The sequence below is a fragment of the Scatophagus argus genome, chromosome 21 (assembly GCF_020382885.2).
Source record: "Scatophagus argus isolate fScaArg1 chromosome 21, fScaArg1.pri, whole genome shotgun sequence".
Taxonomy (NCBI): domain Eukaryota; kingdom Metazoa; phylum Chordata; class Actinopteri; family Scatophagidae; genus Scatophagus; species Scatophagus argus.
Genome location: NC_058513.1, coordinates 14,487,413 through 14,503,174, shown reverse-complemented (window position 1 = coordinate 14,503,174; position 15,762 = coordinate 14,487,413). Strand labels below are relative to the sequence as shown.

Sequence of the window (15,762 nt, the reverse complement as noted above, 5' to 3'; positions counted from 1 at the left end):
GAATATCTGAAATAAACAGTGTTTGTAGAATTTAATTCTAACATATATTTAACAAGATAACCTCAGACGTCAGAAAACATCACAGGGATATTGGGAGAAGTCATAGTTCTTAACCTATCATAATCTTAACATTATATCATATAAACTCAGCAAACAAAATTTAAGTCCTGGACATAAAATAACACTGGATACAATCGAACAAATGTTGTGCACAAATCCCTAAAGAGTTATCACAATGATTTTATTCACGGTTGTTGATGATTTTCAATGTGCTTCCGTAAACTGGACGGGAGGGAAATAAACTGTAAGATAAGTAGATGGAGTCATTGTCTACTTTGAGTAAAATGTGTGTAAACTGACACTATCATTTTTCTCTGTAGAGTTTTTCACTGCTCGCGCGTGTCCCCCCGAGCGCGCGCGTGTGACATCATTGATGGGATTGGCTCCCCTTGACTGGGGTGGAGAGTCTCTTCCACAGTCTACAGAGGGAGAAGGAGAGGAGAGAGGGACAGAGAAAATAGTTTCCATCAGCCACGGAGCTCAGCACAGGGCCACCTTCACTCAGACTGAACCACGCCCCGGGGACAGGGGAGAGTGTGCCTCCCCCCAAGTGTCCAAACTCCTGTTATGGAGGGGGGAATGGACGGTGAAGAGTTTTAGTCAGGGTACAGGTTGACAAGATGAAGTTCGGGAAGAGCATCTGCGTGCTCAACGTAGGGGGAACCCGGTACGCCTTCACCCGTGAGGTGATCAGGGACTTCCCTCTCCGGCGCGTCAGTCGCCTGCATGCTTGCGCAACCGAGAAAGAGGTCCTGGAACTGTGCGACGACTACGACCGGGACCGGAATGAGTTTTTCTTCGACCGCCACGCGCAGGCATTCGTGTTCATCATGCTGTACGTGCGCTCCGGTAAACTCCGCTTTGTCCCCGGAGTGTGTGAGCTGTCCTTCTACACAGAGATGCTCTACTGGGGACTGGAGAGCGCGCACTTGGACTCCTGCTGTCAGAAACGTCTGGACGACAGGATGTCCGAGATCGGACTGGACAGTTTGTCCGAAGTGGACATCGGAGTGTCAGGGGATGAGCCCCAGTGCACGAGCGAACCGGTGCAACGGACTGCGCTCACCGGTCGCGCTAAATGGCTCGAGAAGATGCGCAAAGCTTTCGAGGAGCCAAACTCTTCGCTTGCGGCACAGCTTTTGGCTTCGGTGTCCGTGATGTTTGTGATCGTTTCTATGATCATGTTGTGTGCCAGCACCCTGCCGGACTGGGATACAGCCAAGAGAAATGCAGTGGAGGAGCACAGGTAGGCGATCGTCAGGGGTCAGATAACTTTAGAGGAATAGAAAGGACAGTTCGTGAGGATGATATTAACATTTTTAAGCGCAATGTGTGTGCTGGTATCCTATAAGTGAGACTGTGCTCCAGCGCGCAAAAGTCAGAAGTGAGTGGCCAGTCGTGTCAATGTATGTTTCTGTCATGATGAATAAACACTTAAGACACAGAAGAATCTCAGTGCGTTCAAAACTCGCTGCGCACGATCCGTTTCTCAAGTTGGTGCATGTAGGCATTTGTATTAAAGAAATGTTACGGGTTTTTTTTTACGAATCAACAGCTATTTAGAAGCGATATGTTTAAAATATAACATAAAACACTAATTAGTTAGATATAGAGACTTTGTGCTTGTGTTTGGGGATTCGACGCCCTTTAAGTCAATACAGCACAATGACAAGTTTTGGGCAACACATTAAACATTAGGACCCTCACATGTCAGGAAGCTCCCAAGGAAACCAATCAATAACCAATCCATATTATCCACAAAAAGTAGAGTGTTAATTATTACACAGGAAGCCCATCTCAGCTGATCATGAGTCTCCTCTTCTGCCCAGTTCATTTGAATATCTTTATTGGTTTGGTTTTGTTTACATTGCACAGTACACAAGGTGGACAAACATATCAGATAATGCCAGATTCATAATATTCCAGTGGGTAATGAGTTGAAAGAAGTAAATGTACTGATGGATTATATTTTAGTGTAAGCAAACAAAAGGGAATTAAGCTACTTACAGGAATCACCTCTCGTCATAAGTCAGCTTCTGAACAGTTATTTTGGCTCCAGCTTTTCTGGACGCAAGACAACAAAGTGCGTCTCTTCTTTCCACATTATTTTGGCCACAGCTTGTCCTCTCTCACAAGCCCGAGGCGGACCTTCTCTATATAAGGCTGGGTTATGTTCACTCAGGCTGTATGTAGTTTTGGATCAGTTGCTGTGGTTAGATAATCAACTTTACCTCGGGGTCAAAAGGATTCCAATTTTGTTTCATGCCGGTAGATGATACTTTTCTCTCAGCTTGTCTGTAATTTGGTTTGGTTCAATTGTGCTGATGTAGTTATCCTAAGGCTCTGTGGTATTTGCTTGGCTTTGTTGCTTCATCAAATGCAAGCACCACCTCGCTCTAATTCAGCTTGATTGCCTTTGCTGTCCTAATCAGTGCAGCTATCGTGTGCCTGCTTGTGTCACACTATCTCTATGAAGGTTTTTAATCCCTCCCTCTGTGCAGTTTCCTGGCAATTTTCTGTCCTTGTCTCTGTTTACTCATCTTGACCCTGAATTGCGTCAGACACCTTCCATATTTCCCATAATTTATATCATCCCCACTTTCTTCCTCCTTCCTCACATATACTGATTGTCACACAGTATCTCATATCATCCATATTTCTGTCGCTCTTCTGCCATTTCCTGTTTACATACTCACTTTTCTCCTCTGCTCTCTTCCCTTTAGGATAGTGGAGGCCGTTTGCATTGGCTGGTTTACAGCAGAGTGCATAGTGCGCTTTCTGGTGGCCAGAAACAAGTGGGAATTCCTTCGACGGCCGCTGAACATCATCGATGTGATTGCCATCACCCCCTATTATGTCACAATGGCGTTGGCCCGGGCAGGGATGCCAGGTGCCGGGCTCGGGGTTGCCGGGGTGATACTGCGGGTGCTGAGGATGATGCGAGTGTTCTGGCTCATGAAGTTAGCCAGACACTTCCTGGGCCTGCAGACACTGGGGCTGACGCTCACGCGCTGCTACCGGGAAATGGTCATGCTGATGGTGTTTGTCTGCGTCGCCATGGCAATATACAGTGCTCTTGCCCAGCTGCTAGAGCACGGCTTAGACTTGGGAACACAGAACCCGGACTATGCCAGCATCCCAGCTGCCGCCTGGTGGGTCATCATTTCCATGACAACAGTGGGGTACGGGGATGTGTACCCTGTGACAATTGGGGGACGAGTGCTTGGGGGAATGTGCGTGGTGAGCGGCATCGTTCTCTTGGCACTGCCCATCACATTCATCTACCACAGTTTTGTACAGTGCTACCATGAACTCAAACACCGTTCTGCCAGATATGCACGCAGCCTGTCGTCGGAGGTCCTGCAGTGAACATGCTTTTGTATCGACACGCCAATGGCTCTGCCTACAACAGAATGACATTCAGCAAACCAGTGAACCTGCTGATCCCAGCGCGAAATAATGATCAACTTTGTGTCCTGCCCTGTTTCCTGCACCTGAGCTGCACCTGGTTTTGTTCGGCTTGTCCAATCCCTGCCTGTCTTTAACCAGCATGCTCCATTATGGCAGAAGAATAGAAATACACACATAATTATTCATCAAACAATCCAGTTCTGACAGTAGCTGCTGTTTACACTGTATTCCCATGGTTACACCATTGGTAGAGAGGATTGCTTTTTTTGTATGCTGCATCAAATGCTGTGTGTGTGTGGCTGTCAGCCCTTCACTTTGTCTTAGCTTTGCACCCAGATGGTACAAGTTACACAAGATTGATGTGTGACCTACATGCATTCTGCCAAACCTGTGAAACATAGAAAAGGAGTGAACAAGTGGGTGCTGGGCTTTGTGTGTATAAAGGTCTTAAGCCAATGATAATGAAATATGGAGACAGGTCAGCCAGGACTGCAAGGTGGCAGACAAATAAAGGGGAGACAGATATGACAGGGCAGATGGAGTGTGAAATGGAGCATGAAAGATTATGGGACAAAAATGACAACGATGGCAGAATGTGGAGCAAGCTTGAGCACAAAGAATGATGAGATGGAGTGTGTACTGCTTTCCATTTGCGGGTGAATGTAAGGCATTTTGTATTTCTGCGTCTCCAAGGCAACCTCATCCTCCAACATGTCAATCATGATGGTGGTTAATTTGTGTGCACACGAACAGCCAACATCCACACACACACACACACACACACACTTCTCTTGGGGGGCACATAGCATTTTTGTTCTGCAGTTGGGAAAATGACATCAGAGGATGACTTGAAATTACTAAAAAAAGAAAAAAGAAAAAGAGTGGGAAAAAAATGAACAGTAGAGGATGTCACAGAAGACGACTCTGACATTCATGATGCAGACATGCTTGCCTTGTTCATGGTTTGCCAAGATGATACGATTTGTTGAAGAGACACACGATCCAAACAAACAAGTCAACACCTCTCCCACACAACAGCCTTTCTCCCTGCATCTCTTCTCCTCTTCCTCCTGTTGCCATCAACTATCCACCTCTTACACACACACACACACACACACACACACACACACACACACACACACTCCATCCCTGGTCTCTCTGTTGCAAGGAAATTAAAAATTAACTAATCTGTTCATTATTAGTCTGTTCTTAAATCGAAAGTTTATGTTTGTTGTTTTGTCATAAACTTTGCAGTCGAGTTTAGTATGTGTTGTAGACAGTACATATCTCAATATCCTTGTTGTTGTGTTATTAGTGTGCTTTTATTGTAGTATAACAGTCCCACAGCCCCCCCCCCCCCCCCCAAAAAAAATTCTATTTTATCACCTTTCCTTCCAGTGAATTTTGGCCAAGCCTAATTGAAACCATCCATCAAAACTTTTTTCATCAGTAGAATAAGGACTTGTAATTAATGTGATCGATGTATAAGGTTTTATAATAAAATTACTCTCATCAAAATGCCTTTGAATGTGCTTATTACAAATTGAACTGTACCATAAAAGTGGTTAAACTGAAGTGTTAGTCCATCAGACTCATCTTCTGCTTTCACGCTGCCGGAATATTGATCTTTGGTTTTCACATCACTCATTCCTGAACTGAAATAAGCTTAACCGTTGCCACACAGTATGGCTTAGAGAAATGATAAATAGGGCATTTTTGTCAGATGGACCCTCATAAGTCTTGATGTGGTGACATAATATTTTACACCTACAGGCGCCCTGCAGGCAATGGAACGTAATGTTCAACACCTGAGCCTGCTGGCAAGAGCATTCAGAGCACTAATCGGATTTTCAAAGGGGTGAACACTGTGCCACTGTCCAGTTCACTGAGTGCTGTTATAAAGGGAACTCACAAACTGCTGCTGCACTGTTCTCTTGGTTGAAACCTTTCACACACATTGCATGTCTGTCAATTGAGCTTTGGAGGCTTGTGTTTTGACTTCACTCGCTATTACACCTATGGTAAACAGAAACACACACAGAGGTGACAAATTAAAGGAAAAACTAAAATAAAGTGTCTTAGTGAGGTGTTTTCCATCACAGCTTCAGCACCTGATGTCATAGATTCTCCAAAACTATACTAGATGGATCATTCCTTGAAATATATTCCCTCATTTGGTGTTTTGACGATGGTGGTAGAGAGCTCTGTCTGACACGTTGTCCAGAGTCTCTAATTGGTATTCACTTGAGACCAGGGCCATGCTGTGTCATGTAGTTTGGCACACCGGTGCTTTGAGCTTAATACTAACCTAAATATGGCAATGTGCTCAAAATACCAATGATAATAAGCAGGTATAATGTTTATCACTGTCATCATCGTAGTTAGTTGCTAAAAAAGAACTATACATAACTTAGACTGATGACAATGCACTGAATTCAGCAGGAATTTGCCAGTAACCACCATTTTGGACAAACTTTTGGCCAACCTTGATGTGGTGGTTATGCTAGATTCAAAAACATCCTTTGGGGGCCATAGATAGCTTTTCGAAATGCAGTAGAAATCCATCCAATAGCTCACTAAAAATCCAGGCCATCCTATCCAAGTAATTTAGTTCTCACGTTGTGTGATTTTAATGTTCTCAGAAAAAGAAGCGACAGAAGAAAACCAATCTAAGGTATGGCAGTAAAAGACAGTGCTCTCAGACTGGCACTAAGTGCACTTTATTTACTTTACTTTGTGTTTTATATTTTTCTTATTTTTCTTAAGTGTTCATTTAAAATTTTTGCTGCTATTTATGTGTGTATTTGAGCCGAGCACCTGTACAAAATTGCATAATGACAATAAAGATTCTTGAATCTTGAATCTTTTACAACGTTATGAGCATTGTCCATCATTAACTGTATTAAGTATCAGCTCTGTGACATTCTTATGTTTTTAAAGTTTTGTTTTGGGGTCATCTGAGACAGTTTTAATGTTGCTGTTTACGAGACATCCCCTACACACCTCCCCCGGCGTTACACTTTAATTTTAATCGGGCAGCGTTGAGCCAGCTGATACTTACGTCACTTTCCCGCGACGGTCTCAACAGGAAGGTCCTCTACCGGGTGAATTTGTTGTGGATGACACTTTTCCTCGTCCTTCACCAGTAAAATGTACTATAAGTTCAGCGGTTTCACCCAGAAACTGACGGGGTCTGCTCCTACGGCCGCCTATAACCCACAGGTGAGACATGAATGCGGTGTGTCGGCGAGAGACCGACCCGGTAACCGCCGTGGATGACCTTCATATTAGTGTGTTGGATAACGAACCACTATTATTTTTACCGAAGCTCACTCGGGCTTTCAGTTCACTTAAAGATATCTAAATGCGTCTAGTTTTGTTAAATATACAATTGTGTCTTTCCAAACGTTTTTCTTACGTATTTTCTCTAAATGGTGTGCTCCTCACTTATTTCACCGTAATTTAACGTTACACCTATCTTCATCTGAACTTTAATTCAGCTCCAAATGTTTCGCAGAAAGTAACGTGTAATTTTTAGAACTCGCAGGCTTTCTGATAAACAATAAAAGAAGCAGTGGCCTTTCTTTCTGTTTCTGTTATCCCCCTTTTTCATCACTGATTTATCACAGAACCTTTATTTAACCTTTCTTAGGAAAGGTTATTTCCTGTGTGTGCGCCTAGACTTCATTCGTATTCACAGCCAATTTCCAAGTTCAATAGCCTCTCGTAACATCTGCCAGAAGTGACCTTTGCTGTTGTTCATCTGTCGTTTGCCCTGCAGCCTCCTTGTTCTTCTGTTATATGGGGTTAGGCAGGATTAAAACTCTCTTGTCTCAGTTTGGAAGTCACTTATTTAACATTTAATTAATTGTTTGTGGAAATAAGCCCATGTCTGTTTCTTAAATATTGTCTTTGATGGACTGTAACTAAAGTACTTCACTTGAGCCCAGATCTGAGCTACTGTCCATGTCCAGCAAGTTCTTACTTTAACCTGATGGATGGTCGATAATTATTTAAGCAAGGGATTTTTTCCAAACTTGGCATTTCACAGTCTCCTTGTCGAATTTGGTTCGTTTGAGATTCAGTCTTGTTAACAACTTTGATGAATTAGTGTCTGTTTGTAGATGTTACAGGTTTTTTTGCAAGACATTGATGAAAGATTTGATTTGACTGACCACTAAGCTTAATGAACCTGTGATTCAAAATGATACCAATCCCTAATATTAGATTTCGACCAACTGAATACCCCTCACCCTATCCTTGTAATACCCCTCACCCTATCCTAAATAAATGTGTGTGTGTGTGTGTGTATGGATGTGCTGTGTAAAAAATCAAAGCCAGCGCAATGAGTCATCTTCTTTATGGCAGTAAATTTAGGATCTCTGTGTAAAAGGAGCTCTCTGTTTACAGCTGCAAATGTAACATTGAGGCAACTGCATCTTTTCCCATGTTGCGCTCAGCAATTATGACTTTTAAAGATGGTCATATGACCTCATCTCAGCCTGTCCTTTCAGGGTCTCCTCTACCAGCACACACTTTGCAGAATGACAGGTTGATAGAAAAGATGTTAGTCTGTCAAAAGGTTAAAAAGTACTGAGAGACAACAGCAATAACACTCTGTATTAAGTCATACAGGCAAAGCTGCAAAAATTAAAGGTGAGTCTTCTCTGTATCTTCAAGATGAGTTCCTGCTGTGAACACTTTTAGGCAAGTGTTCGCTTAAAAGGCAAGTAAAAATAATCTGCTGTCAGTGCCTCTGCGTTTTCATATGTCACATTTAATTTCCCCGCTCCCACACCATCTGCCTCCACACACTCTAACAAGGTAATGGGTCTCCCAGTATTTTTCAGACCCAAGGTGGGTGAGAAGCTCCTTCCAAGTGAGAGGAGGCACCCTTGTACTTCATTAACACAACAGCGGGAATCTGGCCTATTTACTTACAGGAAGCGTTTTAAAAGTAGAAAAACAGCAAGAACAGTAATGATAGTTTCCCTGGACTCATGTTGCTGAATTTCTGTCCAATTCACAGTTTTGGATACATACAGATGAATACAGCAAAAACCTTACAACAAAGACCAACCTCTCTCCCAGTTGTTTTTCTTTTACAGTGACAAAGTGTGCCTAAAAATGTTTGTCTTCCCAGAAGAGTGGAAGCTGTTGTATCTGCACAGCTGTCTGTTTAGTTAGAATGTGATGCCATTAAATGCCTGTTGGTGCAATGGTCAGGTGTCCCAATACTTTTGTCTATATACTGTAGCTAACAATTTTCCTGTTTGCATCACACAAAGCATTTTGTTAACTCTGGTTCCAACATTTAGGGAGATTATCCCTCAGATTGAAGTCAAAGAACAAAAACAGGAGTAACAAAATCCATTGTTGGTAACTTTTTTCATTGTGCTATTGATCTGGTCTTTTGAGATACCTAAGGCACAAAATGTCCTAGAACACAATCTCTTCTGTTATAGGAAGATGCTTGCCAATTTCTTCTCTTGTCTCATACACACACTGCAGACCTGTCCCCAATTATCTGAATTTTGGACAAAAATATTTGAAATGCTGCAAAATGTTTGCTGTTGATGATTCTCTTGGACATTACAAGCTTTTTCTTATTATTCTGAAATGAAAGCACGTTTCAAACTCTAAATTTGAAGTTTGTGTCGCTGGAGTCTTTAAAGCTGGAAAAATCAAGTCTAATAAAATCTGCAAGCCCTTCAGGATCACATAAAATCTGTGATACTGACACCTGATGCTGAGGTTGGCTGATCGACTGAATAGAATTGTGCATTATTGCAACCATTTTGTTGTTTTTGCTCAGGGGCTGAGGCCAGGCGTGCCAGCAGAGTCCCCAGCCATGGTCTTTGCCACACCCACAAAGGTGGTGTCAGAGACCGGGGCCGCCGTGGAGTACATGGGATCAAACAGGGTTCCTGATCTCCAGAAAATGTTCCAGGTAATAAAGAACTGAGAAAGGCATCAATCATAGTCACGACAAAAAAAGATACAAGTGTCAGGTAGGAAACCTGTTCACAGTGAATCAGCTTTTGTTGATTGAAAGAAGTCCTCAGACCTCATGGGGTTCATGACCCACTAAACCACCCGTCTGATGGGTCAGTGTTAGCTGGTATTTATTTTACTCTGTTCTTAATGGCCTCTTGCTTCCACCCTCAGCATTCATCACACAAAAGGCAGTGAGAGCAATGATAAGACACTCTGAAGTTGGCAGAGCAATCGCTCACACAAATGGAAATCACGGTTCTGACTGATGTAGTTTTATAATTTGAATAACTTTTTTTTTTTTTCTTAATTAAAACAAACACGTCCCAGGCAGACGCTTTGTCTAGAAGCTCTGGCCTTCCAAAGCAAATTTCACACTGAAAAATCATTTCAGCCAATTGAGTGACAGTTTTTCATTCTGAAAGTTTTTGTGACGACAAAACAAAACGGTGTTGTTGGAAAATGAAATTTAAAAACCTTTTTTCCTTGCGTTACGAAGGAAAAAAATAACAGATAAATAGTTACAGGAACAGGATGTTCTGACCCAAATAATTAAAAATGTTGAGGTGTATCTGCAAATTGATGAGAATATTCTGTACCCTCTGTTACAACTTAATTATTGTATTTTCCTCTTCAGAATCAGAATCAGAATCAGAATTCCTTTATTAATCCCTGGAGGGAAATTCTTGTTTCTACAGACAATTGCACATGCAGTATTCCCGACCAAGAAAGGAGAAAAGTGCAGAGTATATAAATAGGATAAACAAAAACTAAAATCTCAAGTACAGTAGTATTTACAAAAACTGTATTCAAAAAATTTTTAAGAAAATTTAAAAATACAGGTATGTGCAATGTGTAAAAGTAGCCAATATGTACATTGTATAAACAGTGAGTGTGTCCGTCACAGTGCTGAGTTTAACAGTTTGATGGCGACAGGCAGGAATGATTTCCTGTGTCGCTCTGTGGTGCATCGTGGCAGTATGAGTCTGTTGCTGAACGAGCTCCTGTAGCCGATCAGCACATTGTGGAGAGGGTGAGAGGGAAAGTCCAGTATAGTTCTTATTTTGGACAACATCCTCCTCTCAGACACCACTGTCAGAGAGTCCAGTTCCTCTCCCACAACATGGCTGGCCTTCTTGATGATTCTATTGAGTCTGTTAGTGTCCCTCACCCTCAGGCAGCTGCCCCAGCAGGCAACAGCATATGTGATGGCACTGGACACCACCGACTCGTAGAACATCCTCAGCATCGTCCTGCAGATGTTGAAGGACCTCAGCCGCCTCAGAAAGTAGAGGCGGCTCTGGCCCTTTCTGTAGACCATGTCCACGTTCTTGCACCAGTCCAGTTTGTGGTCTAAGTACACCCCCAGGTATTTGTACTCCTCCACCACCTCCACAGTGTCCCCTTTGATGTTGATAGGGGTCACTGGAGCCTTAGTCCTCCTCAGGTCCACCACCAGTTCCTTGGTCTTTGTCACATTGAGCTGTAGGTGGTTTTTCCCGCTCCATGTGACAAAGTTGTCCACTACCGTCCTGTACTCTCTCTCATCCCCCCCAGTAATACACCCAACCACTGCAGAGTCATCAGAAAATTTCTGAAGATGGCAGGACTCTGTGCAGTGCGTAAAGTCTGTGGTGTAAATAGTGAAGAGGAAGGGAGAGAGGACAGTCCCCTGTGGAGCCCCGGTGTTGCTGATCACTTCATCTGACAGGCAGCACTTCAGGCGTACGTACTGCGGTCTGCCCGTCAGATAGTCTGCAATCCAGGACACCAGTGGGGCATCCACCTGCATCGCTGTCAGCTTCTCAGCCAGCAGAGCCGGCCTGATGGTGTCAAACGCACTCGAGAAATCGAAGAATGTGATTCTCACAGTGCTTGCCGGCTTGTCTAGGTGAGTGTAGACTCTGTTCAGCAGGTAGATGATGGCGTCGTCCACTCCAAGGCGGGGCTGGTAGGCGAACTGAAGGGGATCCTGAAGTGGTTGGACCATGGGCCGGAGCTGTTCCAGGACGAGTCTTTCCAGGGTCTTCATGATGTGTGACGTCAGGGCCACAGGCCTGTAGTCCTTGGGGTCGCTGGGACGCGGCGTCTTCGGGACAGGAACGAGGCATGACGTCTTCCACACCACGGGGACCCTCTGAAGACTCAGACTCAGGTTGAAGACATGATGAAGTACTCCGCTTAGCTGGGGGGCACAGGCTTTCAGGACCCTGGGGCTCACACCATCTGGGCCTGCAGCTTTGCCTGCACGGAGTCTCTGCAGCTGTCTTCTCACCTGGTCAGCTGTGAAGGTCATCGTTGGGGTGATGGGTGGGGGAGGAGTGCTTGTGGTACCCAGGTGAGAGTGGTCCACCCAGGCTTCTGGGGACGAGGTGTGAGCGAGGTCATCCAGATGGAATGTGGGGGGAGGGAGAGAGGCTGGAGTGGCTGGTTGCTGCAACCTTACTGCTGAGGAGTCGTTTGAAGTGTGAATTGGGGTCCCTGTGTCGAATCTGTTAAAGAACTGATTCAGCTCATTCGCCCGTTCCACACTGCCATCAACTCCTCCTCTGTTTGGCCCGTAACCTGTGATGGTCCTCATGCCACTCCACACCTCTCTCGTGTTGTTCTGCTGGAGTTTCCACTCCAGCTTCCTCCGGTACCTCTCCTTTGCCTCCCTGATCTTTATTCTCAGGGTGCGCTGGATAGCTCTCACCTCCTCCCTATTGCCTGCTCTGAAAGCCCTCTTCTTGTTGTTGAGGATGGCTTTGATGTCCTTGGTTACCCACGGCTTGTTGTTGGGGTAACACTTTACAGTTGTGGTTGGGACAATGGTGTCCACACAGAAGTTTATGTAGGCAGTGATGCACTCAGTGAGCCCATCAATGTCCTCGCCGTGGGGCTCACAGAGTGCCTGCCAGTCTGTCACCTCAAAACAGCCCTGGAGTGTCTCATTGGCCTCGTCTGTCCATCTCCTCACAGTCCTTGAAGTTGCGGGCAGACGCTTTACGAGAGGCACATAGCAGGGGGAGAGGTGGATCAGGTTGTGATCTGACCTGCCTAGTGGGGGGAGGGGGGAAGAGCTGTAACAGTCCTTTGCATTTGCATACAGCAGATCTATTGTTCTTCCCTCTCTGGTAGGACAGTTCACAAACTGAGTGAAAGTGGGGAGTGTTTTGTCCAGGTTAGTGTGGTTGAAATCACCCGAGATTGCAATGAATGCACTCGGGTGCTGAGTCTGTATCCGGGCTATTGCAGAGTGAATAGTGTCACATGTCCTGCTGGGGTTTGCAGAGGGGGGAACATAAACAGTTACCATGACAACATGTGAAAACTCCCTGGGCAAGTAATATGGACGTAGTCCAACGGCACAAAGTTCCACATCCGGGCTGCAGATGCGCTCCTTCACCGTGATGTGAGCTGGATTACACCACCGGTTGTTGACGAGCACGGCAAGCCCACCCCCTTTGTGCTTACCGCTGGTAGCGCAGTCTCTGTCCGCACGGACTGTATGGAAGCCCGTTACCGTCACATTGTCGTCGGGTATGTCCTGGTGCAGCCATGTCTCCGTAAAGCACATCAAACTGCACTCCTGGTATTCCCTCTGACTCTGCGACAGTGCCGTCAGCTCGTCCATCTTATTCCCGAGTGACCTCACATTTCCCATGACGATAGAGGGGAGACACGGCTTAAACTTTCTAGTCATAAGCCTCCGCTGTTTCAAAGCTTCCCTCTTCCTCCGTAACTTTTTATTTCCCCTGCATCCCCTGTGCGTTTTAACCCAGCATTCAGCAGGGATTACTCTCGGTGTTTTCCCTGGAGCGGTGGCCGGCTTCAGGTCCATCAGCTGATCCCGAGTGTAAACAATGCGGGCAGCGAGGAGTTGCATCGCCGCTCCGAAAAGTGTAGTTCAGCGACGAACAAAAACACCAAAAAGACCCACAACTTCCTGGTGTGTGGTAGATAGTAGACATTGTAGTCCAGAGAGTAAAAAAGAAAGTAAAGGAGTCACGAATAATAATAATAATAGTAAAAAACAGTGAGAAAGATCGGGAGCGTCTGTAACAGGCTGCACACGTATCGACGCACGCTTGCTCTTACCTTTCCCTGTCCCCCCCCCCGATTTCGCAGAAATCTGACGGCATCCCCGTTCATCTGAAGGGTGGATTTCCCGATCGGCTACTGTACCGCACCACCATGGCTCTTACTATTGGGGGCACTATCTACTGTCTGGTGGCTCTTTACATTGCAGCCCATCCCACAAGGAATAAGTGACCAAGCTTAAACCAGGATTCTTCTGTAGCTCATCTGATCATCGACCCAACATTGCCAGTGTCCATCTGCCCTCGCTCTGCCACCTCTTGGGACTCTTAGATGAGAATCAACTGTCAGAATAGCAGCACACCAATCATAACAAGAGTAATATTTATCTACCTTCTCAAAAAGATGTCTGTGTTAATAAATTTGATGGGAAACAAGGATCTTTTTTTAATGTTTGTTTGTCTATGACTTAACATCTTCTGTTTATTTTTGCTGCGTTTCCTCACACAAAGCACCCAAAACTTTTAGTCCGAGGAGCTGCTCCTTCAGTTCAGTCCAAAAATGTGAAGATTAGGTAAATTAGTCCACTGACATATGAAAAAGGGATAGCTGTTCCTACTTGTGATTTTTGTGGTCCATCTGTCATATGCTCTCCAACGCAACCAACGAAAAACAAACTGGTTTGCAGCTGCAGAGTATTTACAAAGGGCTGAAATAAAATGTTGCAAAAGCTTGAGCAATCACAAATGTGTAGCACTGCAAGCCCCCACCCTCCAAGGTTCCTGTTGTGTTGGAAAGTAGTACCTCTGAGCTTGGACTTTAATGTCCCTGCAATTTAATTCAGACTCTGGTCCCTCAGGTTCTTCATTCCCGGGAAAAGTTCCTGTGGAAACGTGGCATGAGTCACTAAAATAGCGCTCATCGTAGCAGAGTTGTCATTATTGGCAATCAACTGACAAATGTATGGACATCATGTATGAAACTCCTACAGAGAGGAGAGCTTCTTCATCTCTCGCAGCTGTTAAAAATGCAAAAATAGAAGCAGACATGTAAAGATTGTTTTTTCTTATTTTTTTTTATGCTCACAGCCTTCGACAAGCTTGTGGTATTGCAGTGATAAGTGTGTGTGTGTGAGAGAGAAAGTAAGCATGATGGAGACACCCCGTCTGGAACATAGCTGCTGCTCACTTGGCTTAAGTACTGTCTCATACAGTATTTATATGTGTGGGCCTTGGTGTGATGTCAGATGCTTCACGCCGAGTCCTGAGGGAGGGAGGGAGGGAGGTTGTTACAGACAGACATGTTGGCAGTCCCACATCAAGCTGCCGAAACACCCATGATGATCTCAGTCTCTGTGTTTTCTCCCTTTCTTTGATTACTTTTCTTGACACCTTTAAGCAAATAAATCTATCGATATCACACTGTAAATATACACTCTTTTAAGTAAAATCATACATTCAAAATGTTACTTAAAAGAACAGCAAAGTATTAGCATCAAAATATACCAAAAAGTACTAATTGTGTAGAAAGGCTTATTTCAAAATCATGTATACTTTATCCCCTTATAATACATCATAATGTATTTGTTTCTTATATTTTTAATCAAAACTTGCAAAGTAATTGACTTAAGTTATCACATGACTGTAGTGAAGTAGAAGTATAAAGTAACAAAATGTGCTTACTAACTTGATAAAATACAATCTTAATGCAGTGTCTTATACACTGGTCATGATGTAATCTTGACGTAAAATTACTGCCCATTTGAATGGATTTTAAAGACATATTCATCCTGTGCAATAAATTCATCCAGGATTTTACACAAGTATGATGTAACAAAACATCCATCAGCCTCTGTTTTAAAAAGTTGTATATACTTCACTTTTAATCAGTCAAATGTCACTTTGTGTTCCTCCAACAGCTCATCTTTTCATTGTTTCTTCCTTCCCTTTTACTGTATATTTCTGATAATAGATGTTTAATTTCTTCACTAGGGCAGCATCCTACCTGGAGACATCTGAATTCTGTTCAAGGTTATATCTAACTGAAAGCGCAAAGCCTTTACCACCAGTTGCAATACAGTAAAGGCTTAACCACAATACAAGAGGACCTTGGTCCATTGGTCTGCAGTATATGATGTGTTTCAAATTTGCCCTTGCTGCTTCAGTGTGTTGGTGTTGATTGTGCCGTGATGGGGCACATGACGCTCGGCAGATGAACAATCACAAGCGGTGGCCTCCGCTGATTTAACTGATTTGGCACAGCCCTCACAGATAGCTC

General features: G+C 44.1%; 2 protein-coding genes across 2 annotated transcripts; both read left to right on the top strand.

Moving 5' to 3' along the window:
• Positions 1-82: 82 nt before the first annotated feature.
• Positions 83-4,830, top strand: kcng3 (potassium voltage-gated channel, subfamily G, member 3). Its single transcript, XM_046378121.1, has 2 exons — positions 83-1,306; positions 2,784-4,830. Exons 1-2 carry the CDS (start codon positions 681-683, stop codon positions 3,427-3,429), a joined length of 1,272 nt encoding a protein of 423 aa, XP_046234077.1. The 5' UTR covers positions 83-680; the 3' UTR covers positions 3,430-4,830.
• A 1,706-nt stretch (positions 4,831-6,536) lies between these two features.
• LOC124053005 (cytochrome c oxidase subunit 7A-related protein, mitochondrial) lies at positions 6,537-13,922 on the top strand. The gene is made up of 3 exons (XM_046377903.1): positions 6,537-6,693; positions 9,287-9,421; positions 13,576-13,922. Exons 1-3 carry the CDS (start codon positions 6,622-6,624, stop codon positions 13,717-13,719), a joined length of 351 nt encoding a protein of 116 aa, XP_046233859.1. The 5' UTR covers positions 6,537-6,621; the 3' UTR covers positions 13,720-13,922.
• Positions 13,923-15,762: the final 1,840 nt, after the last annotated feature.